This window comes from Phocoena phocoena, chromosome 1 (assembly GCF_963924675.1).
Source record: "Phocoena phocoena chromosome 1, mPhoPho1.1, whole genome shotgun sequence".
Classification (NCBI taxonomy): domain Eukaryota; kingdom Metazoa; phylum Chordata; class Mammalia; order Artiodactyla; family Phocoenidae; genus Phocoena; species Phocoena phocoena.
In genome coordinates, this window is record NC_089219.1 from 145,622,460 (window position 1) to 145,647,667 (window position 25,208).

Below are 25,208 nucleotides of genomic sequence, written 5' to 3' on the forward strand. Positions count from 1 at the left end.
AGGTTGTTTCCATCTCTGGGCTATTGTAAATAGAGCTGCAATGAACATTTTGGTACATGACTCTTTGAATTATGGTTTTCTCAGGGTATATGCCCAGTAGTGGGATTGCTGGGTCACATGGTAGTTCTATTTGTAGTTTTTTAAGGAACCTCCATACTGTTCTCCATAGTGGCTGAACCAATCCACATTCCCACCAGCAGTGCAAGAGTGTTCCCTTTTCTCCACATCCTCTCCAGCATTTATTGTTTCTAGATTTTTTGATGATGGCCATTCTGACTGGTTTGAGATGATATCTCATTGTAGTTTTGATTTGCATTTCCCCAATGATTAATGATGTTGAGCATTCTTTCATGTGTTTGTTGGCAGTCTGTCTATCTTCTTTGGAGAAATGTCTATTTAGGTCTTCTGCCCATTTTTGAATTGGGTTGTTTGTTTTTTTGTTAATGAGCTGCATGAACTGCTTGTAAATTCTGGAAATTAATCCTTTGTCAGTTGCTTCATTTGCAAATATTTTCTCCCATTCTGAGGGTTGTCTTTTGGTCTTGTTTATGGTTTCCTTTGCTGTGCAAAAGCTTTGAAGTTTCATGAGGTCCCATTTGTTTATTTTTGTTTTTATTTGCATTTATCTAGGAGGTGGGTCAAAAAGGATCTTGCTGTGATGTATGTCATAGAGTGTTCTGCCTATGTTTTCCTCTAAGAGTTTGATAGTTTCTGGCCTTACATTTAGGTCTTTAATCCATTTTGAGCTTATTTTTGTGTATGGTGTTAGGGAGTGATCTAATCTCATTCTTTTACATGTACCTGTCCAGTTTTCCCAGCACCACTCATTGAAGAGGTTGTCCTTTCTCCACTGTACATTCCTGCCTCCTTTATCAAAGATAAGGTGACCATATGTGCGTGGGTTTATCTCTGGGCTTTCTATCCTGTTCCTTTCATCTATCTTTCTGTTTTTGTGCCAGTACCATACTGTCTTGATTACTGTAGCCTTGTAGTATAGTCTGAAGTCAGGGAGCCTGATTCCTCCAGCTCCGTTTTTTGTTCTCAAGATTGCTTTGGCTATTCGGGGTCTTTTGTGTTTCCATACAAATTGTGAAATTTTTTATTCTAGTTCTGTGAAAAATGCCAGTGGTAGTTTGATAGGGATTGCATTGAATCTGTAGATTGCTTTGGGTAGTAGAGACATTTTCACAATGTTGATTCTTCCAACCCAAGAACATGGTATATCTCTCCATCTATTTGTATCATCTTTAATTTCTTTCATCAGTGTCTTATAATTTTCTGCATACAGGTCTTTTGTCTCCTTAGGTAGATTTATTCCTAGATATTTTATTCTTTTTGTTGCAATGGTAAATGGGAGTGTTTTCTTGATTTCACTTTCAGATTTTTCATCATTAGTGTATAGGAATGCAAGAGATTTCTGTACACATTAATTTTGTATCCTGCAACTTTACCAAATTCATTGATTAGCTCTAGTAGTTTTCTGGTAGCATCCTTAGGATTCTCTATGTATAGTATCATGTTATCTGCAAACAGTGACAGCTTTACTTCCTCTTTTCCGATTTGGATTCCTTTTATTTCCTTTTCTTCTCTGATTGCTGTGGCTAAAACTTCCAAAACTCTGTTGTATAAGAGTGGTGAGAGTGGGAAACCTTGTCTTGTTCCTGATCTTAGTGGAAATGCTTTCAGTTTTTCACCATTGAGGATGATGTTGGCTGTGGGTTTGTCATCTATGGCCTTTATTATGTTGAGGAAAGTTCCCTCTATGCCTACTTTCTGCAGGGTTTTTATCATAAATCGGTGTTGAATTTTGTCAAAAGCTTTCTCTGCATCTATTGAGATGATCATATGGTTTTTCTCCTTCAATTTGTTAATATGGTTTATCACATTGATAGATTTGCATATATTGAAGAATCCTTGCATTCCTGGAATAAACCCCACTTGATCATGGTGTTTGATCCTTTTAATGTGCTGTTGGATTCTGTTTGCTAGTACTTTGTTGAGGATTTTTGCATCTATGTTCATCAGTGATATTGGCCTGTAGTTTTCTTTCTTTTTGACATCCTTGTCTCGTTTTGGTATAAAGGTGATGGTGGCCTCATAGAATGAATTTGGGAGTGTTCCTCCCTGTGCTATATTTTGGAAGAGTTTGAGAAGGATAGGTGTTAGCTCTTCTCTAAATATTTGATAGAATTTGCCTGTGAAGCCATCTGGTCCTGGGCTTTTGTTTGTCGGAAGATTTTTAATCACAGTTTCAATTTCAGTGCTTGTGATTGGTCTGTTCAGATTTTCTATTTCTTCCTGATTCAGTCTTGGCAGGTTGTGTATCTCTAAGAATTTGTCCATTTTTTCCATGTTGTCCATTTTATTGGCATAGAGTTTCTTGTAGTAATCTCATGATCTTTTGTATTTCTGCAGTGTCAGTTGTTACTTCTCCTTTTTCATTTCTAATTCTGTTGATTTGAGTCTTCTCCCTTTTTTTCTTGATGAGTCTGGCTAATGGTTTATCTATTTTGTTTATCTTCTCAAAGAACCAGCTTTTAGTTTTATTGATCTTTGCTATTGTTTCCTTCATTTCTTTTTCATTTATTTCTGATCTGATTTTTATGATTTCTTTACTTTTGCTAACTTTGGGGTTTTTTTGTTCTTCTTTCTCTAGTTGCTTTAGGTGCAAGGTTAGGTTGTTTATTTGAGATGTTTCCTGTTTCTTAAGGTGGGCTTGTATTGCTATAAACTTCCCTCTTAGAACTGCTTTTGCTGCATCCCATAGGTTTTGGGTTGTTGTGTCTCCATTGTCATTTGTTTCTAGGTATTTTTTTTATTTCCTCTTTGATTTCTTCAGTGATCACTTCGTTATTAAGTAGTATATTGTTTAGCCTCCGTGTTTTTGTATTTTTTACAGATCTTTTCCTGTAATTGATATCTAGTCTTATGGCGTTGTGGTCGGAAAAGATACTTGATATGATTTCAATTTTCTTAAATTTGCCAAGGCTTGATTTTTGACCCAAGGTGTGATCTATCCTGCAGAATGTTCCATGAGCACTTGAGAAAAATGTGTATTCTGTTGTTTTTGGATGGAGTGTCCTATAAATATCAATTAAGTCCATCTTGCTTAAACGTATCATTTAAAGCTTGTGTTTCCTTATTTATTTTCATTTTGGATGATCTGTCCATTGGTGAAAGTGGGGTGTTAAAGTCCCCTACTGTGAATGTGTTACTGTCGATTTCCCCTTTTATGGCTGTTAGTATTTGCCTTATGTATTGAGGTGCTCCCATGTTGGGTGCATAAATGTTTACAATTATTATATCTTCTTCTTGGATCAATCCCTTGATCATTATGTAGTGTCCTTCTTTGTCTCTTGTAATAGTCTTTATTTTAAAGTCTATTTTGTCTGATTTGAGAATTGCTACTCCAGCTTTCTTTTGGTTTCCATTTGCATGGAATATCTTTCCATCCCCTTACTTTCAGTCTGTATATGTCTCTAGGTCTGAAGTGGGTCTCTTGTAGACAGCATATATATGGGTTTTGTTTTTGTATCCATTCAACCAATCTGTGTCTTTTGGTGGGAGCGTTTAGTCCATTTACATTTGAGGTAATTATCGATATGTATGTTCCTATTCCCATTTTCTAAATTGTTTTGAGTTCGTTATTGTAGGTCTTTTCCATCTCTTGTGTTTCTTGCCTAGAGAAGTTCCTTTAGCATTTGTTGTAAAGCTGGTTTGGTGGTGCTGAACTCTCTCAGCTTTTGCTTGTCTGTAAAGGTTTTAATTTCTCCATCAAATCTGAATGAGATCCTTGCTGGGTAGAGTAATCTTGGTTGCAGATTTTTCTCCTTCATCACTTTCAGTATGTCCTGCCACTCCCTTCTGGCTTGCAGAGTTTCTGCTGAGAGATCAGCTGTTAACCTTATGGGGATTCCCTTATGTGTTATTTGTTGTTTTTCCCTTGCTGCTTTTAATATGCTTTCTTTGTATTTAATTTTTGACAGTTTGAGTAATATGTGTCTTGGCATATTTCTCCTTGGATTTATCCTGTATGGGACTCTCTGTGCGTCCTGGACTTGATTAACTATTTCCTTTCCCATATTAGGGAAGTTTTCAACTATAATCTGTTCAAATATATTCTCAGTCCCTTTCTTTTTCTCTTCTGCTTCTGGAACCCCTATAATTCGAATGTTGGTGCGTTTAATGTTGTCCCAGAGGTCTCTGAGACTGTCCTCAGTTCTTTTCATTCTTTTTTCTTTATTCTGCTCTGCAGTAGCAATTTCCACTATTTTATCTTCCAGGTCACTTATCCGTTCTTCTGCCTCAGTTATTCTGCTATTGATCCCATCTAGAGTATTTTTCATTTCATTTATTGTGTTGTTCATCACTGTTTGTTTCATCTTTAGTTCTTCTAGGTCCTTGTTAAATGTTTCTTGCATTTTGTCTATTCTATTTCCAAGATTTTGGATCATCTTTACTATTATTATTCTGAATTCTTTTTCAGGTAGACTGCCTGTTTCCTCTTCATCTGTTAGGTCTGGTGCGTTTTTATCTTGCTCCTTCATCTGCTGTGTGTTTTTCTGTCTTCTCATTTTGTTTATCTTACTGTGTTTGGGGTCTCCTTTTTGCAGGCTGCACGTTCGTAGTTCCTGTTGTTTTTGATGTCTGTCCCCAGTGGCTAAGGGTGTTTCAGTGGGTTGTGTAGGCTTCCTGGTGGAGGGGACTAGTGCCTGTGTTCTGGTGGATGAGGCTGGATCTTGTCTTTCTCATGGGCAGGTCCACGTCTGGTGGTGTGTTTTGGGGTGTCTGTGGCCTTATTATGATTTTAGGCAGCCTCTCTGCTAACGGGTGGGGTTTTGTTCCTGTTTTGCTAGTCGTTTGGCATAAGGTGTCCAGCACTGTAGCTGGTTGGTTGTTGAGTGAAGCGGGTGCTGGTGTTGAGATGGAGATCTCTGGGAGATTTTCGCCTTTTGATATTATGTGGAGCTGGGAGGTCTCTTGTTGTCCTAAAGTTGGGTCTTCCATCTCAGAGGCACAGCACTGACTCCTGGCTGCAGCACCAAGAGCCTTTCATCCACACGGCTCAGAATAAAAGGGAGAAAAAGTAGAGAGAAAGAATTAGTAGAAGTAGGAAGAAAGAAAGAAAGAAAGAAAGATGGGAAGGAAGGAAGGAAGGAAGAAGGAAAGAAGGAAAGAAAGAAAGGAGGGAGGGAGGGAGGGTTGGAGGAAGGAATGAGGGAAGGAAGGAAAAAAGAAAGAAAGAAAGAAGATAAAATAAAATAAACTAAAGTTATTAAATTAAAAAATAATTAAGAAAAAAAAACGGACGGATAGAACCTTAGGACAAATGGTGGAAGCAAAGCTATACAGACAAAATCTCACACAGAAGCATACACATACACACTCACATAAAGAGGAAGAGGGGAAAAAATCATAAATCTTGCTCTCAAAGTCCACCTCCTCAATTTGGGATGATTGGTTGTCTATTCATGTATTCCACAGATGAAGGTACATCAAGTTGATTGTGGAGCTTTAATCCGCTGCTTCTGAGGCTGCTGGGAGAGATTTCCCTTTCTCTTCTTTGTTCTCACAGCCCCCAGGGGCTCAGCTTTGGATTTGGCCCCGCCTCTGTGTGTAGGTCTTCTGTTTTTTGCTCAGACAGGACGGGGTTAAAGGAGCCGCTGTTTCAGGGGCTCTGGCTCACTCAGGCCGGGGGGAGGGAGGGGCGCGGGTTGCGGGGCGCGCCTGCGGCGGCGGCGGAGGCCGGCGTGACGTTGCACCAGCCTGAGGGCCGCCGTGCATTCTGCTGGGGAAGTTGTCCCTGGATCCCGGGACCCTGGCAGTGGCGGGCTGCACAGGCTCCCCGGAAGAGGGGTGTGGATAGTGACCTGTGCTCACACACAGGCTTCTTGGTGGCGGCAGCAGGAGCCTTAGCGTCTCATGCCTGTCTCTGGGGTCCACGCTTTTAGCCGCAGCTTGCGCCCGTCTCTGGAGCTCCTTCAAGCAGCGCTCTTAATCCCCTCTCCTCGCGCACCAGGAAACAAAGAGGGAAGAAAAAGTCTTTTGCCTCTTCGGCAGCTCTAGACCTTTTCCCGGACTCCCTCCCGGCTAGCCGTGGTGCACAAACCCCTTAAGGCTGTGTTCACGCAGCCAACCCCAGTCCTCTCCCTGTGCTCCGACCAAAGCCCGAGCCTCAGCTCGCAGCCCTGCCCGCCGCGGCGGGTGAGCAGACAAGCCTCTCGTGCTGGTGAGTGCCGGTTGGCACTGATCCTCTGTGCGGGAATCTCTCTGCTTTGCCCTCCGCACCCCGGTTGCTGTGCTCTCCTCCACGGTTCCGAAGTTCCCCCGTCTGCCACCCGCAGTCTCTGCTGGTGAAGGGGCTTCCTAGTGTGTGGAAACCTTTCCTCCTTCACAGCTCCCTCCCACTGGTGCAAGTCCCATCCCTATTCTTTTTTTTTTTGTGGTACGCGGGCCTCTCACTGTTGCGGCCTCTCCCATTGCGGAGCACAGGCTCTGGACGTGCAGGCTCAGTGGCCGTGGCTCATGGGCCCAGCCGCTCCGTGGCATGTGGGATCTTCCCGGACCGGGGGACGAACCCGTGTCCCCTGCATCGGCAGGCGGACTCTCAACCACTGCGCCACCAGGGAATCCCCCTGTCCCTATTCTTTTGTCTCTGTTTTTTCTTTTTTTCTTTTGCCCTACCCAGGTACGTGGGGAGTTTCTTGCCTTTTGGGAGGTCTGAGGTCTTCTGCCAGCATTCAGTAGGTGTTCTATAGGAGTTGTTCCACATGTAGATGTATTTCCAGTGTATCTGTGGGGAGGAAGGTGATCTCCACGTCTTACTCTTCCGCCATCTTCACAACACCCCACCTGCCATGTTTTGAAGTGAACCTGTGGTCTCACATGGACCATGGGGGCTGGGAGTGCCTTCCAAGCAAAACAACTATGGATAGGTCCCTGTGCACAAACCACCGTACTTTGGGTCCTGTGGCCCTGCAGCCAAGCTACATGTGACTGATCAGGAATCAGCACCAGAGCTAAGGGAAGCCATCTACAGGCTGCATGTGGAGAAGGGCAGTGTCTTGTGATGTGCCTAATGGGGTACCCTATACAGGATACTCTCCAGGAGGCGGTCTGCATGCAAAACTCAGAGAGAGGGACTTCAAGAGTAAAATGGAGCAGGGTCATGAGAGGAACACAGCGGGAAGGCAGGTGGCAGAGCTGTGAGGGTGCAGAAATTGACACAGTCCCACTAGGGACCTACTAAACAATAAGCAGCCAAAGTAGAATCAGAGACAAAGGAAGTTGAAAAAGTGAATTGCTTTAATTCCTTTTGGAGAACTAGAGCTGCTTTGTACCTTGGCTTCACTCTCAGCTACCCAAGGGATTTCCTTGGGGCTTCCTGGTTCCTCTTAGAGTAAACAGCTATCCTCAGCAGTAACCTGTTCTTCACAGCCTGAAGGAACCACACAGACACTTCTGGGAATTGCCATTCCTGTAAAGTAAGAATTTTCTAAACTATTTTACCAGAAATAATAAGGCACACCAGTTGGTTTTTTTAGATTGGATAATTACTTTTATGTGCCTGAAATACACTAGTATTCTCTGACCAATTCAGGGTAGCTAGTAAGCATTGTAAGACTTAGTTCCTCTGTTATTTGGGTTATTCATTCATTTAACAGACATGGAAACATTACATGACTACTATATGAAAGACACTGTATTCTGCCCCACCTCCATTTTATCTTCAGCATATATTTTTTCTAGTTAATTATTATGAGATTGTCATTCCATGCTCTTCATCTTTGTTATCTTCATCGTTGAGGGCTTCATTTTTTGAGGGGTAGTGGGTACATTCTGGGTCTCCAATAAGAGTAATTCATTGAGCAGGCACTCTATAGTGCATTTTACAACAATCTCTCATTTGAAATGTTTATTTCCTTTTCACATGAAGAAAGTTAGCCTTAGGAGCATTAAGTAACTGTCCTGGGTCACAGAGTAGTTATATTTAGTAGCAGAGCTGGGGCTGGAGACCAAGCTCTTACTCTACCACTGGCCTAGATATCTGGTCTTTCAGTTCACAAAGCAAATGAATAATGAACACCAAATTATTTCCTCCTCAAAATCCTCCTGGTGCTTTAGGGACAGGGCTAATGCAACCTCCTCCACAAAGCCTTTGCTGATCTCTGCCCTTAGCCCTGCACTCCCCATTCAGCCCTCCAAGAAAAGGAAATCTCACATTTTACATCTTCACATCCTTCTGAATCCTGTAGCACAAACCATCAATCCTTCTCTCTTGGTATCTCCCTGAAGCACCTAGTACAAAGTGTTGCATGTAGAGTTGATGCTTGATGTATGTTTGTAGAAGTAAAGAATGAATGATTTCCTTCTCTCTGTCAACCTAGACATTTAAAAGTTCTGTGCTTGGGCTTCCCTGGTGGCACAGTGATTGGGAGTCTGCCTGCCGATGCAGGGGATGCGGGTTCGTGCCCCAGTCCGGGAGGATCCCGCGTGCTGTGGAGCGGCTGGGCCCATGAGCCGTGGCCACTGGGCCTGCGTGTCCGGAGCCAGTGCTCCGCGGCGGGAGAGGCCACGGCAATGGGAGGCCCACGTACTGCAAAAAAAGAAAAAAAAAAAAGTTCTGTGCTCCTCTTGCTTTTGTGCTTTTAAATAAAAGAAAATGAAATAATTATGAGCAAATACTCTTCTGTCTTTGTATTTAGAGTCCATCTCTTATAGACATCATTTGGTTGGATCTAGTTTTTAATCCAGCCTGACAGTCTCTGCCTTTTAATTGGAGTGTTTAGTCCATTTACATTTACAGTAATTATTGATATGGTTGCATTTGGTTCTACTATTTTGCTGTTTTCTATTTGTCTTATATGTTGTTTCTCTGTTCCTTCTTTCCCAAAAGTTAGAAAACCTTACAGTATTGTTGTATAATTTTTGCTTTAGATAGCCTAAAATTTTAAAAATATGTAAATAGCTTTTTTTTTTTTTTTTTTTTTTATGCGTTACGCGGGCCTCTCACCGTTGTGGCCTCTCCCGTTGCGGAGCACAGGCTCCGGACGCGCAGGCTCAGTGGCCATGGCTCACGGGCCCAGCCGCTCCGCGGCATGTGGGATCTTCCCGGACCAGGGCACGAACCCGCGTCCCCTGCATCGGCAGGCGGACTCTCAACCACTGCGCCACCAAGGAAGCCCAGCTTTTTATATTTACCTACCTATTTAACATTTCCAGGGATCTTTATTCGTTCCTATACATCTGAGTGTTACCATCTAGTGTCATTTCAGAATTTTCTTTAGCGTGCATTGTAGTGCAAGTCTATTGGTGATGAATTCTCTCAGCTTTTGTGTTTGAAAATAACCTATCCCCTTCATTTTTGAAGGTTAGTTTTGCTGGAATTTTAAAATTCTCAGTTGACAGAATTTTTTTCTTTCAGTACTTTAAAGATGTTCTGTTGTCTTTTGACCTTTATTACTTATGATCAAAAGTTAACCTATCATTAGATATAATTTCCTGTATGTAATATGCCTTTTTTTTCCTGGCTGCTTTCAAGATTTTTCTCTTACCTTTGCATTGGCTGTTTGACTATGATTTATGTAGGATTGGTTTTCTTATTTATCCTGCTTGGCATGTATTGAGCTTCTTGGATCTATAAATTGATGTTTTTTCTCCAGTTTTGGGAAGTTTGGGCCATTAGTTTTTCAAATATTTTTTGTGATCCATTTTCTCCCTTCAGTTACATGTTGTTAGACTGCTAGATATTGTCCCACAGTTGTCTAGGCTCTGTTAGTCTTTTTCTTCAATCTTTTTTTCTTTTTTTCTTTTTTAGATTGGATAATTTCTGTTCATTTAACTTCAACTACACTGGCTTTTTTTTCTTGTCAACTTTTGCTGTTAAAGACTATGCTGAGAGTTTTTCATTTTATTTATTTTTCTTTTCAGCTCTAGAATTCCCATTGGTTCTTTTCTACAGTTTCAGATTCTCTATTTCCCCTCTGTTCATTCCTTATCCTTACATTTTCTTTTAAATCCTTAAAGTGCTGTAAAATTCCTGTCTGCTAATCGCAACATTTGGGGTCATCTTGGCATTGGTTTCTATATACTGCTTTTTTCCTTGAGTATGGGTCATATTTTCTTGTTTCTGTGCATGTCTGGTGATTTTTTAATTGAACACTAGATGCTATTAATGACACGTTATAGAGGTTCTGGATTCTCTTATGATCCTCTGAAGAAGTTTTGTCTTAGCAGGTAATTAAAATGACAAGACTCAAGTTCTAATCTATGTTCCTTGCATTAGCAGCAGCTGAAATCTCCACTCAGATCTTTTGGTTTCCACTTGCTGCTTTTTTGCTGGCCCTCCTGGTGTCTCCAGTCAAGAAGTTGAGCATATTTCATTTGCAGATTTGGGAGTTGACTACCTTGTGTGGCTCCCTCCCTTTCACGTTTCCCCCTAACTTTCTCTGACTGCTCTGCCATCCTTGAACTCTGTCCACTGTCACCCCCTCATGTGACTTTTTCTCTGTGTATGCATCATTGGTGTCTCTCCCTCTTCTTTTTTTTGGGGGGGGGTGGAATATAGTTAATTTACAATGTTGTGTTAGTTTCGAGTGTACAGCAGAGTGATTCAGTTTTATATGTATATGTTTTTTTATTTACTCTTTTTCAGATTCTTTTCCATTATTACAAAATATTGAGTATAGTTCCTTGTGCTACACAGTAGGTCCTTGTTGTTTACCTATTTTATATATAGTAGTATGTATGTTAATCCCAAACTTCTAGTTTATCTCACCCCACACCCCCTCCAGTATCCTAAGTTTGGTAACCTAAGTTTGTTTTATGTGTCTGTGGCTCTATTTCTGTTTTATAAATAAGTTCATTTGTATCTTTTTTTTAGATTCCACATATAAGTGATATCCCATGATATTTGTCTTTCTCTGATTTACTTCACTTAATATGATAATCTCTAGATTCATTCATGTTACTGCAGATGGCATTATTTATTCTTTATGGCTGAGTAGTATTCCATTGTGTGTGTGTGTGTGTGTATGTGTGTGTGTGTATATATACACCACATCTTCTTTATCCATTCATCTGTTGATTGGAGACTTAGGTTGCTTCCATGTCTTGGCTATTGTAAGTAGTGCTGCTTTGAACATTGGGATGCATATATCTTTTCGAATTAGAGTTTTCTCCAGATATATGCCCAGGAGTGGAATTGCAGGATGATATGGTAATTCTAATTTTAGTTTTTTAAGGAACCTCCATACTGTTCTCCATAGTGGCTGTACATATTTACCTTCCTACCAATAGTGTAGGAGGGATCCCTTTTCTCTACACCCTCTCCAGCATTTATTATTTGTAGACTTTTTAATGATGGCCATTCTGACTGTTGTGAAGTGGTAACCTCACTGGAGTTTTGGTTTGCATTTCTCTAATAATTAGCGATATTGAGCATCTTTTCATGTGCCTTTTGGCCATCTGTATGTCTTCTTTGGAGAAATGTCTCTTTAGGTCTTTTGCCCATTTTTTATTGGGTTGTTTTTTGGATATTAAGCTGTATGGGCTGCTTGTATATTTTGGAAATTAATCCCTTGTCAGTCACATAGTTTGCAAATATTTTCTCCCAGACCATAGGTTGTCTTTTCATTTTGTTTATAGTTTCCTTTGTTGTGCAAAAGCTTTTCAGTTTAATTGGGTCCCATTTTTTTTTTTTTATTTCCATTACTCTAGGAGATGGATCAGAAAAAATATTGCTGTAATTTATGTCCAGGAGTGTTCTGCCTATGTTTTCCTCTAGGAGTTTTATAGTATCCAGTCTTACATTTGCATCTTTAATCCATTTTGAGTTTATTTTTGTGTATGGTGTTAGAGAATGTTCTAATTTCATTCTTTTACATGTAGCTGTCCAGTTTTCACAGCACCAGTTATTGAAGAGACTGTCTTTTCTCCATTGTGTATTCTTACCACCTTTGTCACAGATTAGGTGACCATGAGTGTGTGGGTTTATTTCTTGGCTTTCTATCCTGTTCCATTGAGCTGTATTTCTGTTTTTGTGCCCCCCCCACCATACTGTTTTGATGACTTTAGCTTTGTAGTATAGTCTGAAGTCAGGGAGCATGATTCCTCCAGCTCCATTCTTCTTTCTCAAGATTGTTGTGGCTTTCAGGGTGTTTCGTGTTTCTGCACAAATTAAAAAATTTTTTGTTCTAGTTCTGTGAAAAATGCCATTGGGCTCTCCCTCTTCTTATAAGGATACTAGTCCTATTGGAGTAGGGCCCATCCTTATGACCTTGTTTAACCCAATTATCTCCTTAACTGCCCTGTCTCCAAATATTGTCACATTGGGGGTTAGGGCTTCAACATAGGACTTTTGGGGAGGAGCTGGCATTGGGACACGTTCAGTCATTTACCATCTAATTGCAGAATGCCTGCTTTATTCCAGGTACAGCGTGAAGGGCTAGGGGTTCAGTATGGACAAGACTGGCCCTGTCTCTGCCCTCATGGAGCTCACAGCCTAGGGGGATAAAAAGACATGTAGACAGTAACATTGCAGAGTGATGACAGTGGACATAGGGTGCCCTGGGAGCACTGAGGAAGGGGTGCCCAAATCAAGTTATGGGGTCAGGGAAGGCTTCCTTGAGGAAATGCGTTTCTAAACTGAACCCTGAAGGATGAGTTAGGAGTCCGCAGTAGCAGTGCCTCAGGCCAGGCTTGGGGTGTGAGGGGCTCCAGGGCTTAGGAGGGCACACTGGGAACAGTTGTTTAGTATAGCTGGTCCTGGGGGAGTGGAGTGGTCAGGGGATGGGGCCAGAGAGGTAGGCTGGGGCCGGCTCCCTTGCTGGGTTGTAGCTGTCTGTCCCTCTAGAGGGGCGCCTCCTTCAGCTCAGGGTCCTCCTCCTGGCAGAGCAGGTGTGTGGTGAATGTCTATAGGGGCCGCGTGTTGTGATTCAGATGTGAGGGCTGAGGTGGGGAGGTTGGATGTGTGGGCGACCTCGCCTCCTTGGTAAAGCAGGTCGTGGGCCTGGAGGTTGCCCGCCTGCTCTGGCTCACGTGTGTGTCATTGTCCTCCAGCCCTGGACAGCGAGTCCGCCTGCAGCAGCATCCGCTTTAGCAAGGCCTGCCTGAAGAACGTCTTCTCCGTGCTGCTCATCTTCATCTACCTGCTGCTCATGGCCGTGGCCGTCTTCCTGGTCTACCAGACCATCACGGACTTTCGTGAGAAACTCAAGCACCCTGTCATGTCGGTGTCTTACAAGGAGGTGGATCGCTACGACGCCCCAGGTAGAGCCTGTGCCAGGCAGACATCAGGCCCAGGTCTGGGGCATCGACTTGCAAATACTCCCTGAGCTGCCATTGCACTCCTGGCGTCTTGCTGGGCACCTCGGGCAGGGCAGAGGAGTCCGAGCACAGTCTAGGGGTGGGTTATGCACCCCAAGAGCTGCTGTTGGTGCCCAGCAGAGTGTCACGTGCAAAGGAGGGAGGTGGACCGAGCCTGGAGTGGTCGCTGCAGGACTGGGGTGGGCAAGGAATGCTTACGCTCAGTGGCAGGATGTGAGCTGGGCTTTGGTAAATGGAAGAGAGTTTCTCTGGGAGGGGGGTCTACAGGAGTGAAGGTGAGCATAGGGAGGCAGAGGGCTTCTCTGGAGAGGATGAGTCTAGCCTGGCTGGAGCCAGAGGCCAGTGATACAGAGAAGTGGGAGTTACAGGTGGCAGGGAGGCGAGGCCATCCAGAGGTGGGCGGGGCCCTGCCTGGAGAGGGGCTCCCGGGCCACATCATCCGTACCTCTCCTGTCCCTGCGAGGGGCTGTCTTTGCCGTAGAGCGGGCTGTCTGCTCCGGGGCGGTGGGGCTGGCACTGGGCTCTGGCAGAGTGGAGTGGACCGGGAGGTGTGAGCTCTGTGAGCTCAGGCTCTGCCCACAGGATGCCCCCGAGTGACCCTCGGATGGCCTGTTCACAGGGCAGAGCCGGAGTCTCAGGTCCCCTCTGCCTGGGGCTTCTTGACAGGTGTGCTGGTCCCAGTGCGCTTGCTGTCTTTGCCTGTTTGGTGATTGTTCCTCTTCTCTGTCTGCTTTCGTCTCTTTATCTGTGGGTTTTGCCCTCTCTGTCTGGTCTCTTGGTCTGACTCTGCCTGTGTCTGGGGCCACGTGCTGCCCTCACTGTTTCTACTATTGAGGTTAGAAGAGCTGCTGTCCTTAGAGCTTTGAACGAGGTGACTTGGCTGCGGGAGGGGGAGGGGTTTGGGGCCGCGACTTGCACACTTGGAGCTCCCAGTCTGGGCAGGAGATGCGAGACGGAATGAGACCTGGGGAGTCCCACAGCTGAGGGCTGCCCAGTGAGTCTGCAGGTGGGCGGCGGTGCGGGGGGCCTGGCAGTGCCCGGCTTGGTCTCGGAGGCCTCCTTGGAGGGTGTGGAGCAGGGTTCTGAAGCGGGGCGGGTTTTGGTGCAGGCACTGGGGAGGCTGCATCCCCGGCCGGGAGGGGCTTACCGAGGGGGCAGTTGTCTCCTCCATTAGAGCAGGGCTTTCTGAGGGCAGGGTGTGTAGCTCCCCATCCTCTGTGACACTTTTCTTCTCCCTCGTCTGCAGTCACCCAGGGAGTCCTGAACTTAGGTGGTTGGCGGGTGTGAAAAAATATATGTGACATGATTTTAGGGGTGTGGTGAGGGACTGTGACCGTTCACTTTTCCCTGCTTGTCCCCCAGGCATTGCCCTGTACCCCGGTCAGGCCCAGCTGCTCAGCTGTAAGCACCATTACGAGGTCATTCCACCTCTGAAGAGCCCCGGCCAGCCAGGAGACATGAACTGCACCACCCAGACGATCAACTACACGGACCCCTTCTCCAATCAGACCCTGGTAACTCTCGTCTCCCCGAGCTGGGTCTGGGCAGCATGCTCCGTTGGCCTCGCACCCTGAGGACCCCAGTCTTCTCTCTGCCGGGTGGCCTCGCCCCTCCCCACATCTGTGCGGGCCCTCGGCCCCTGGCAAACACTCCTAAGTGGAGTCTGGCCGCGGCTGGCTCACCTGCTTTCAGGGAGGGCAGTGGGGCCTTTGGCCTCCTCTGAGTGACCCTCCGGGATTCCCGGCAAAGTGATAAGATCCTGTCCCTGATGGAAGGGTGGCGAGCTGCGCAGTGGGGCCAGTGTGACACAGCCAAGCGGGTCCCATAGCTAACTGCCCAACAGAATTGCCAGGATCCCTTCCGAAAGCAAAGATTCTGGGTTCCATGTGGGCCCACCTGAATCACTGTTCCTGGGGGCGGGACCTAGGCATCCATATTTTGGAATAACTATGCCGGTGTAAGAAGGAGCACTGGTCTGGGAACAAGGACCCCCGCCCTGCCGTCACCCACGGCTTCGCTCAGCTGGGGAGTGGACGGCGGCGGGGAACAGCGTCTGCACAGGGTTCTGGAGGCAGGGAAGGAATTTCGTATATATTTACATCTTCTCCTTTTCATCCCATATCCTTGTTTCCAAAAGGATTGAACAGGGCTGAGTAAGTTTTCCAGCTCAAAGAGAGGAAGGAAAGGTTTTCTAGGCACCAAGGCATAAAGGGAGGAGACAGCACGTTTGTTTGTGCCTCTGAGCAAAATTCCACAGGTGGGTGTTTCTGGAGGGCCAGGTGCCCCCAGAAGGGCGGTGGGCGGTGAAGTTGTGGACAGAGGTACCGGCCAAATGAGGAAAGCATGTGTATCTGCTGTGGAGAAGGACCTGCTCCTTTGGGTGATAAGGAGCTACAGGTGGGCCTTGAGACGAAAGAATCCCACTAAGACTTTTTCGTTAATATTTGTTCTAGACCTCCTCCTAAAATCCTGCTGAAATGATTCCCACTCCTGCAAAAAATAGAATAAGATAAAATATCGATAACAGCCCTGCAAACCAAGGATGGGTATCATCTGAGGACCAGAAATTTTGAGGAACTGGTGTAAAATATAAATAGCACACTGGGTCAGATTGATGGAGCAGAATCAGAGAAAACCCATGCTCTAAAACAGATGCCGGAGAGGACTGCTGTAGAGGTGAAAGCTTTCCTTCCAACTGCTGGCTCTGTGTCAGCACATTAAAGAGCAGGGCTGCTGTAGGGCAGGTCAGGATAATAATTACAGGACCGCCTGCCAGGCTTTTAGCCCTCCTGGGGCTCGCAGAGCTACTGGGGACAGTGTTTGCTCCGGGGAAAAGGCTCTGGGCCCATTCTCTACCTAAGCTAAGGGGAGGTTCCCTGCTTGGGCATTGGGCCAGCAGAGAGAAACAGAGCAGAACTTGAGATTGGACGTCCACAATGGAAGGAGAGAGCCATCAGAAAGGAATCTTTTCCCAGAAGAGAAGTACGCAGAGCGCCTGGCCTGCTGGCCTTCTCTGCTTGCTGCCTCTGAGCGTCCTCACCGTCAGCCCCAGGCAAGGGCGAGCCTGGGAGAGGGCCTGTTAGGAAGAAACCCACAGCCCAGACCTGTACTAGTCAGCCTAACCCTTCACTCAGAAAGAAGAATGGAGAATTAAGGGCCACTAGACTTTTACACGAAACCAACCACATAAAAGGATGGAGAGGAAAAAACAGAAAGGACTCCAGGGAAACGGAAGCTAATTTAAATGAAAAGGAAAAGAACTTTTAAAAATTTTAATGAAGAGCTAGATAATACAGTACAAACGCTGTCTGTCTGGCTTCCCCGCTCTCTCCGTTCCCTGTGTACCGACTGGATGCCCGTGCGTGCTTAGATGGCACTGCAGGTACAGGCTCTCCGGCCGTCTTTCCTCTCGGCTCCCCATTGAGTAGCACGCTAACTAGGAGTCCTGTGTCCCAAACCTGTTCATGCCAGTTGTATCTGTTATAATAGTTACATAGTTTAAGTATTATAGAAAACCATAAAGTAAGGGCACAAAATGGGAGTCATTTCCATGCAAACTTAAGTTGACTGAAGTTACCTGTCTCCAGCCCTGGGTGATGGGCAGTCTTCACCACTGGGGCTCCTTGCCATTCACAGCCGCAAACTAGAGAGAGCTAACCCGCTCCCTGGGTACCAGGTCCCCTCCCTACACAGTGCAGAGCCACGAAGGAGGAGCAGAGGGGCTCAGTGGAGCTCCTGAGGGAAAGGGAAGAGCGGGAAGCATAGCCGCCCCTGAAGCCTGATGGAGCCCCTTGGGCGGGACCTGTGAGGTGTCCTGCCTCGGCCCCCGGGAGGAAGGCAGAGGTGGGTGGCAGGGCCTGCACCTTGGCAGAGACTCCTGCGTCCTGGATTGCCCTGGCCTTGTCCACTGGGAGAGCCTGCCTTGGCTGTGATCCTCTGGGCCTGTCCTCTGGAGTGGACACTAGAAAACAGGCCCTCCCTGGGCCCCGCGGCTTTGGGCTGTATAGGTTGGGAGGCTGAACAGTCCTTATCCTTCTGCTGCCCGCAGCCCCTTTGTTTGCAGTGAGATGTCTGCAGAAACGTGGCTGTTTACATCTTGTTGAGTCCACGTGAAAGCATCCCAGCCAAGGGGCTCATCTGGTCCTGCTTCATCAATCTTCAGATGCTCACTGATTTTCTAGTCTCTACCTCTTGTATCCTCGGTTAAACCTCGTTAGTTTTTACCGAATGCCTTGCTCTGGCGCAGTTAGGGTCACCGCCCTTCCAGCCTGTAGGACCCATGTCTGTTTCCTCACCGCCTGCCATATTCCCGGTGTCCAAATGTGAAGTTGATGCCTTATCTTCAGGCGGTTGTTCCCTCAGCACTCCAGTTCTGGAAAACAGCTTATGTTGGTCAGAGTACAGGCCAAGCTCCTGTACAAAAGCAAACACTCCAGACAAACACAGCGGCTGAGATAAGAGAGGGCTGTTTCTTTCTCGGGGGACGTCTGTGTGTGCGGGCAGTGCTGCCTCGCAGGATGGCCAGTGAGGGCTTCTGTCTGTCACTCTGCCATCCCCGGGCGCCGTCTCGGTCCTCGGGGTCAGTGCTGACCCACCAGCACGTGCGTGTGCACTGCCCGATCTCGGGAAGGTGAGCAGTGGAGGGCGGGCAGTTCCCCGCTAAGGGCCTGGCGTGGGATTGTGTGAGTCACTTTTGTGCTCATTCCAGGAACTTCGTCCCATGGCCACATCTGAGGCCAGAAATGCACCTCCAGTGGGCGACTATATCCTGCTAAAATCTGCAACTGGTTCTGCAGGAGGAAGTGGATAATGGAAACTGGGGACAGTTAGCGTTCTCTGCTGCCCCTTAACCTGTCATGGAAAGGTTGAAGATAAACAGATGGGCAGAGATCTCTTGGGAAAATGCAGCCATAACCGGAAGAAGTGGAGTGGCAGTTTTACTGTCAGTTAAAATGGAATTCCAGATGCAAGGGGTTAAAAGAGGGCTGTTGGACTTCCCTGGTGGCACAGTGGTTGAGAGTCTGCCTGCCGATGCAGGGAACACGGGTTCATGCCCCGGTCCAAGAAGACCCCACATGCTGCGGAGTGGCTAGGCCTGTCAGCCGTGGCCGCTGAGCCTGTGCGTCCGGAGCCTGTGCCCCGCAACAGGAGAGGCCACAGCAGTGAGAGGCCTGCGTACCGCTAAAAAGAAAACCAAAACAAAACAAAAAAAAAGAGGGCTGTTTATGTGGACAAGAAGTTCAAACTCCACTTCTCCCCACTAAGAGTTAACAGCCATAAATTTTTATGTGCAAAACAGCATACCCTTTGTATTCCTCAGGCAAAACCTGTTAGAAATAAAAAATACTATCACCTTAGAGTGTTGCTAACACCTCTCTCAAATTCACAGTTCAAACAGACAGAAAGTAGTAAGGATAAGAAATGAGAACTGAATTGGCACAATTAATAAACTTAGAGTAAGTGCATGTTGTAACACTGTACCTGTCAGAATACTCTTTTCAAATCTCGGTAGAGTATTTATAAAAGTAGATGTAAAGATGTTTCTCCCCAGTTAATCTGTAAATCCAGTATCATTACAGTTAAAAGTCCCAGTTGAATTTTTTCATGGAACTTAACAAGCTGGTTTTAAAGTACATTTAGAAGAGTATGTGGGGACTTCCCTGGTGGCGCAGTGGTCAAGAATCTGCCTGCCAACGCAGGGGCACGGGTTCGAGCCCTGGTCCAGGAAGATCCCACATGATGCAGAGCAACTAAGCCCGTGAGCCACAGCTACTGAGCCTGCGCTCTAGAGCCGCGAGCCACAACTACTGAAGCCTGCACGCCTGGAGCCCGTGATCTGCAACAAGAGAAGCCACTGCAGTGAGAAGCCTGTGCACCACAATGAAGGGTAGCCCCTGCTCGCTGCAACTAGAGAAAGCCCGTGCACAGCACAAAGACCCAATGCAGCCAAAAATAAAAATAAATTTATTTTAAAAAATAGAGCATGTATACGGAATAACCCTGCCAGGTTTGGGGATGGGGTGGGGAGTGATGTGGAGGGTACCTGCCCAGTCAGATACCAGAATGAGTAAACATTCAGGGGTCAAACCTGCGTCTGCCCACTGTTTGGGTAGTGAGAGTGAGATCCCTATTTCATACCATAGACAAAACTGAAAGGCAGGCATATTGTGTATCTAAATGTAAAGTTTTTAAAAAAGTGCTATCAAGAAATACAGGAGAATATTGATATAATTTTGGTTTCCCTTAGCAAGCAAATTCTAGAAGCTGTGAAGATTGACACATTTCACTACATCACCTTTAGAGCTTCATATAATAAATGGCGTTACAACAGAGTTAATGGGAAAGTGACGAACTGGAAAAAAACAGTTGTACCTATACCAGATGGAAGTTAGTACCCTTTCTAAATAAAGAGCTTCCCTAGCACTGCCAGGCAGTGAGGCTCGTGGCGGGAGGACAGGTTGCCGTCAGGCCTGGTCCAGACGCTGTTCCTGGGCGTGGGGTAGGGTGAGGAGCCCTGTGTGCCCAAGGCGAGGTCAGGAGCACCCACGCGGTTCTCCCGGCTGAGACTCTGGCCTTTGTCTCCGCAGAAATCCGCCCTGATTGTGCAGGGGCCCCGGGAGGTGAAGAAGCGGGAGCTGGTCTTCCTCCAGTTCCGCCTGAACCAGAGCAGCGAGGACTTCAGCGCCATCGATTACCTCCTCTTCTCTTCTTTCCAGGAGTTCCTGAAAAGGTGGCCTTTAGAGCTCAGGGCGGGCTTGCTCGACACTCATTCTCTCATTCCGGCCATGCCCATCCCTAGGCTGGGGCAGAGGGTGCAGGGAAGCAGGGCTGTGAATGAGCCACTGGCCTGGAGGAGGGCCTCTCCACAAGGTCAGGCGAGCCCGGTGTAGAGGGTTCCAAAACGCAGCGCTGGTTGAATCCTGGAGGGAGGTTGGTGGGGCCCACGGCTCCTGGCTGGGGCTGCCGAGGACGGGGTTTTGTGAGCCCCCTGGAGGGCAGCTCCTCCCCTGGGCCTGGCTCCCTATGGTGTCCTGGAACTGGGTCCAGCCCTGCTTGAGGGCTCAGTGCCTGTTTGCCACGCGTTTCTAACAGGAGGATGAAATTTCCTGTTCGTGGGTGGTGCCACCTCGGGGGCCCAGAGTGCTCGTGTCGTGGGCCATGGGAGTGCTTTCGGCTCTGGCCTGAGTGAGGGTGACTCAGTCCCTCCAGGTCCTGCGTGGCCCTGGGGCTCCATTTCAAGGAAGCCCGGCGGCAGCTAGGGCAGAGAGGAGGCCGCTCCGCCAGCTGACGAGGCCGTGAGCTGCCACCGCCGTTCACACCCCAGCGCCCCAATCCTGCCCATCTTGGAGCTTGGGGCCTCCTCCTCGGCACCTTCTGCCACCTAGAGTTCCCTCTCGCTTCCCTGCTTGGAGCTGGCCGTGTCCCCTGCCGGCCCAGCCCCTTTCTGCTCCTCTTGGGTGGGTCCTCAGTACTGCCATGCGGTTGCCACCTGCCTGTGGCACCACAATGAAGGGTAGCCCCTGCTCGCTGCAACTAGAGAAAGCCCGTGCGCAGCACGTCTGCACCATCCTGAGTGGGTGTCGTGGTGTCCTGCCTAGCTGAGAGCTCCCTGGGGAAGCCTCTTGCCTTCTCTGGGCCTTCAGGGAGGCTGAGGGCCAATGAGGGCACCCCAGGGCTGCTGAAACCCAGATTTCTCCGAGGCGCTGGGGGCGTGTCTGCAGAACGCGGCCGGCTGCTCCGGGAGCAGATGCTGGGGGTGGGTGGGTGGGAGTGGGGAGGGCTTCTCCTGCCGGGAGCCTCAGCGACCGTGCTCGTGCCTTGAGGCAGCTGACAGCTCCCCCTCCGTCTGGAAGCCAAAAAGCAGGCCTTTGAGGAAGGGGGCAGTGGGCAGTGGGAGCATCCTGGTGGTACCAGCAGAGAAACCGGCTTGACGTAGGGGCTGGAGTTTGAGCCTGGCCACGTTCGAATCCCGCCTGATTAACGTGGACCTTTCTTCTCTGCCCTCCAAGCCCAGACAGGGTAGGCTTCATGCAGGCCTGCGAGAGCGCCTATTCCAGCTGGAAGTTCTCAGGCGGCTTCCGCACCTGGGTCAAGATGTCCCTGGTGAAGACCGAGGAGGAGGACGGGCGGGAGGCGGTGGAGTTCCGGCAGGAGGTAGGTGGCGCCGGGCTCGCTTCGCATGGCCACTGACTCCACCCTTGAGTGCAGGGTGGAGGGAAGCTTCGCAGAGGTGACCGGTGCACAGGGTCTTTGGGGTGAGGAGGCCTTCGCCAGGATGAGAGTGGAGCCGGTGCCCGGGAGTCTGCGTGTTCTTCTGCAGGCAGGGCACACCCCAGGCCCTTTCCCTTTGTCGCTGCAGCCCTCACAGTGCCCACGGCGGAGCGTTTTACAGAGTGGCGCCTCATGAGGCTCAATCTGATGCCTGTTTTTAGTTCTGCTCTACTCCCCCGCCGCGCTCTGAGAGGCTGGCGGCTGCATAAAAAAGTTGACTATTGGCAGGGCAGAGACTGGATATGGTAGCCTCTGGAGTGTGGGGTGCATGGTGATCCATTGGGACACAGGAGGAAAATACTAGCTTTCTTTTTGTATTAATTTTTAAAAATTAAGTATTTTTGGCTGCATCGGGTCTTCGTTGCTGGGTGCAGGTTTTCTCTAGTTGTTGCGAGCGGGGGCTACTCTTCGTTGCGGTGCGCGGGCTTCTCATTGCGGTGGCTTCTCTTGTTGTGGAGCACGGGCTCTAGGCGCGCGAGCTTCAGTAGTTGAGGCACGCAGGCTTCAGTAGTTGTGGCTGGAGGGCTTAGTTGCTTTGCGGCATGTGGGATCATCCTGGACCAGGGCTCGAACCTGTGTCCCCTGAGTTGGCAGGCAGATTCTTAATCACTGCGCCACCAGGGAAGCCCCTCTTTTTGTATTGATTTTTAAACCTCATCCTTTCTCTATTCTTGAATGTTTTAAGATGCATGTGACATTAGAACGGTGATAGTAATGTTATGTCCCTTCTAAGAAAGTTGTAAATATGTCAGCACGTGCTCAGAATTCTTTACTAATGGGAAGCGTGATCAAAAAGCTTTCAGCCCCCTGACCTGGGGCCAGGAGATAGGCCGTGATCCTGGGGGCAGCTGGAGAGGATGTTGGAAGAAGGCGTAGCACCGGGGGTGGAGGGATGGAGGGACGGGACGTTTTGGTTGCCTCAGCAGGGCTGGTAGGCAGTCACCACCCGAAGCAAGTCCGCACCCCTGCCTGTGGGGCTTCCACCTCTGCAGGGGTGCTGCCATCCTGCCAGCATTCCTGCCCAGGGCCCGGCCATCCCGCGTGTCAGTGGCTGGGTGCCTGCAGAGGCAGCGAGGAGACAGCTCTGTTCTCGCATCCCCTCCTCCTCCTTGGAGGTTTTCCATTTGGGCCGGACTCTGAGGGGCAGCTTTAGGAAGGGGCTGGCTTGGAGAAGGACCCTCTCCAACCGATAGGGTGGATGGAAGCCGGGCTCTCGTCCGGGTCTGCCCCTCCCCACGCCGCGCTCCTAGGACGATTCCAGATTGGAGGCCTTTGGGAACAGCTTGAAGCCATTTTTCTTCAGAGGGACAGGGCTTTTTTCCTGCCTTAGGCAACGACCCCCTGGCAGTAGGTCCTTATTCGTATTTTGTAAGATAACTGTCATCTCCCGGACTTTTTCGCCACACTTTTCTCCAAGAACTCCAAGTTCTTTCTCATCCGGCCCCCAAATCAGCGGAGAAAGGGAGACTCAGTGTGTTCACCTTACAGTTAGGTCTCCCCAGGCTACCCGGCTCTCCTGGTAGCTCTAGCTGTGATCTGAAACCAGCGGGCCAGACCCCCGTGAGCCTGTGCACTGTAGAATGTTTGTGTGCCTCTCAGCGTCATCTGCATTGGAAGTCTTTTGTGGGGGATGTGAACTCTTTTGAACAAAAATTTAAAAAAAAATTTATAATGTTTTTCTATCACGTTTTAAAGTTTAAAATGCTTTTCCTGTGTGTTGTTTCATGACAGCCTCTCTACAACTCAGTAGACAAAAAATGTCCCCCAAATGGCATTTTGTCCCCCCATTTTATGAGAGCAAAGCAGAGGCTCAGACCAGAGGATGGCCCAGCCAGACTCTGGAACCCGTCTGCTCTCCATTTCACCTCACAGCCCCTGTAGAAGCTGTAAGCAGGCCTCACCAAGCACGCCTGCTCACCGTGTGTTGCCAGGGAGTGCTCAGCTGGGCAGAACTGCAAGGCTGTACTTGGTCCCCGCAGACTGGAAGGGTTGAAATACTCAGCTCTTCAGGTCAAGTATTTTGACGTTTGGAATTTTTATGGCTTTTAGTTGTGAGTCTTACACAGTACTTTGAAAATGGTTTAATCAGGTACAGATACCTAGCGACAGATTTCAGTGACAATCCAAAACACCTATTGTGCACCCCAGATCCTGTCCGTTTCCTCAAAGAATGATGGAAACCAACGTAAAGCCTTGGCTCTGGGACCAGTCTCGGGATATCGTGTAGAGGAGGTTTTTGGCTCTCTCCCTCCAAAAGATGGTGCGAGGAGAGCCGAGGTCTCAGCTCCGCTAACTGCCTTCTCCTTCCCTGTGGCCCTGGCCAGGAAGGGACGCAGAAGCGGTGTAACACTGTTTTCTCTCCTCTCTACCTAGACCAGCGTGGTTAACTACATTGACCAGAGGCCAGCAGCCGAAAAAAGTGCTCAGTTGTTTTTTGTGGTCTTTGAGTGGAAAGATCCTTTCATCCAGAAAGTCCAAGATGTGAGTATTACCTCCGATCTTGAGAGGGAACTTCCCACCCCAAGGCATTTTGGTGCATCCTTGCGGGCCGTCCTCATCTTCTGTCATAGCGCAGATTCCTGTGTCTTTTGTATTTATGACGTTCATTTTCTATATCATTTGTGTTTAATTGATCTCATCTTTAACCCTGGACTGTCGTCGCTGTGAATGTGAGGGCTTCGTCTTTGTGTCACCGTTTATCTGGTGTCCAGCGTGGTGCTTAGTCCAGCGTAGCCACTGAGTAGTGACAGTGAATGAACTAAGTAGAAAGCATTAAGCTAATCTAGATTACTGCTGTTGGAAGCCATTCTTCTTTATTGGTTCTCTGTAGGATGAGAGTCATTTTTGATTTGTCGTAAATCAGAGCAGAAAGGTACTAATCAGAAATTAAGAGAGCATCAATTAATGCCAGATCCCAGACTCACCATCTCAGAAGGGGAGGGGTGATGGGACGGCTTTGCCAAAAGAACATTCGTGAGACGCCATTTACCAGAGCCAGTCCCAGATCTGATACTGTTTGTTGTTTAGATCATCACAATGTGTCCTGATGTGCTCGTGGGTTGGGGGAAGACATTTCAAACCTGAGGCTCAAACAGGCAGGGTCTTTGTGCTGTGGATGTGCCCCATGATCCCATCACCGCTGTTAGTCGTGGCCTGGCTGGGCCGTGTACACGTAGGCATGTGCAGACTCCCTGAATCAAGACTCCACGTGGAAGAATGAGCGCCTTCAGCTCCACACGTAAAATGTGTGATCCAACGTTTTTTAACCTACTGTGTTCAGTATGAAGTCCTATAATGGGCCAAGTAAAGCCCTGAGCTCGAGGCCGACTGACTTGCATCGTCCCTCAGCTTCACAACTGTCCTAAATGGTGGTGGTGGTGTAACCTTCATAAGTGAGCCTGAGGTCACCCTGCTGAACTGGGTCTTAAAGAAGTGCTGTGTGTTTATCAAGCGGGGAACTCAGACAAGCCATGACCTCGGCCTGAAGGAGTTGCACAGTCAGTGAGAGAACAATCTGGGCTGTAAAGGAAGTAATTCCAGACAGTAAGGACCTGCCAGAGGGGTTTGTGGGATAAATCTCTCTGCTCAAGTCGAGAGGGTTTTGGCTCAGT

The 25,208-nt window shown here is 47.9% G+C and overlaps 1 protein-coding gene across 3 annotated transcripts in view; it reads left to right on the forward strand.

The window, feature by feature from the left end:
- Window positions 1-25,208, forward strand: part of PACC1 (proton activated chloride channel 1) — a 40,963-nt gene that overhangs the window by 14,484 nt on the left and 1,271 nt on the right. Inside the window, exons 3-7 of one of the 3 annotated variants that reach the window (XM_065888603.1) lie at window positions 13,060-13,269; window positions 14,689-14,840; window positions 19,914-20,056; window positions 21,336-21,480; window positions 23,971-24,078. In XM_065888603.1, the coding sequence (XP_065744675.1) occupies window positions 13,060-13,269; window positions 14,689-14,840; window positions 19,914-20,056; window positions 21,336-21,480; window positions 23,971-24,078 (758 nt within the window). Of the gene's footprint in view, window positions 1-13,059; window positions 13,270-14,688; window positions 14,841-19,913; window positions 20,057-21,335; window positions 21,481-23,970; window positions 24,083-25,208 lie in introns of those variants that run through there. The other 2 variants (XM_065888612.1, XM_065888617.1) reach the window with 2 other exon arrangements.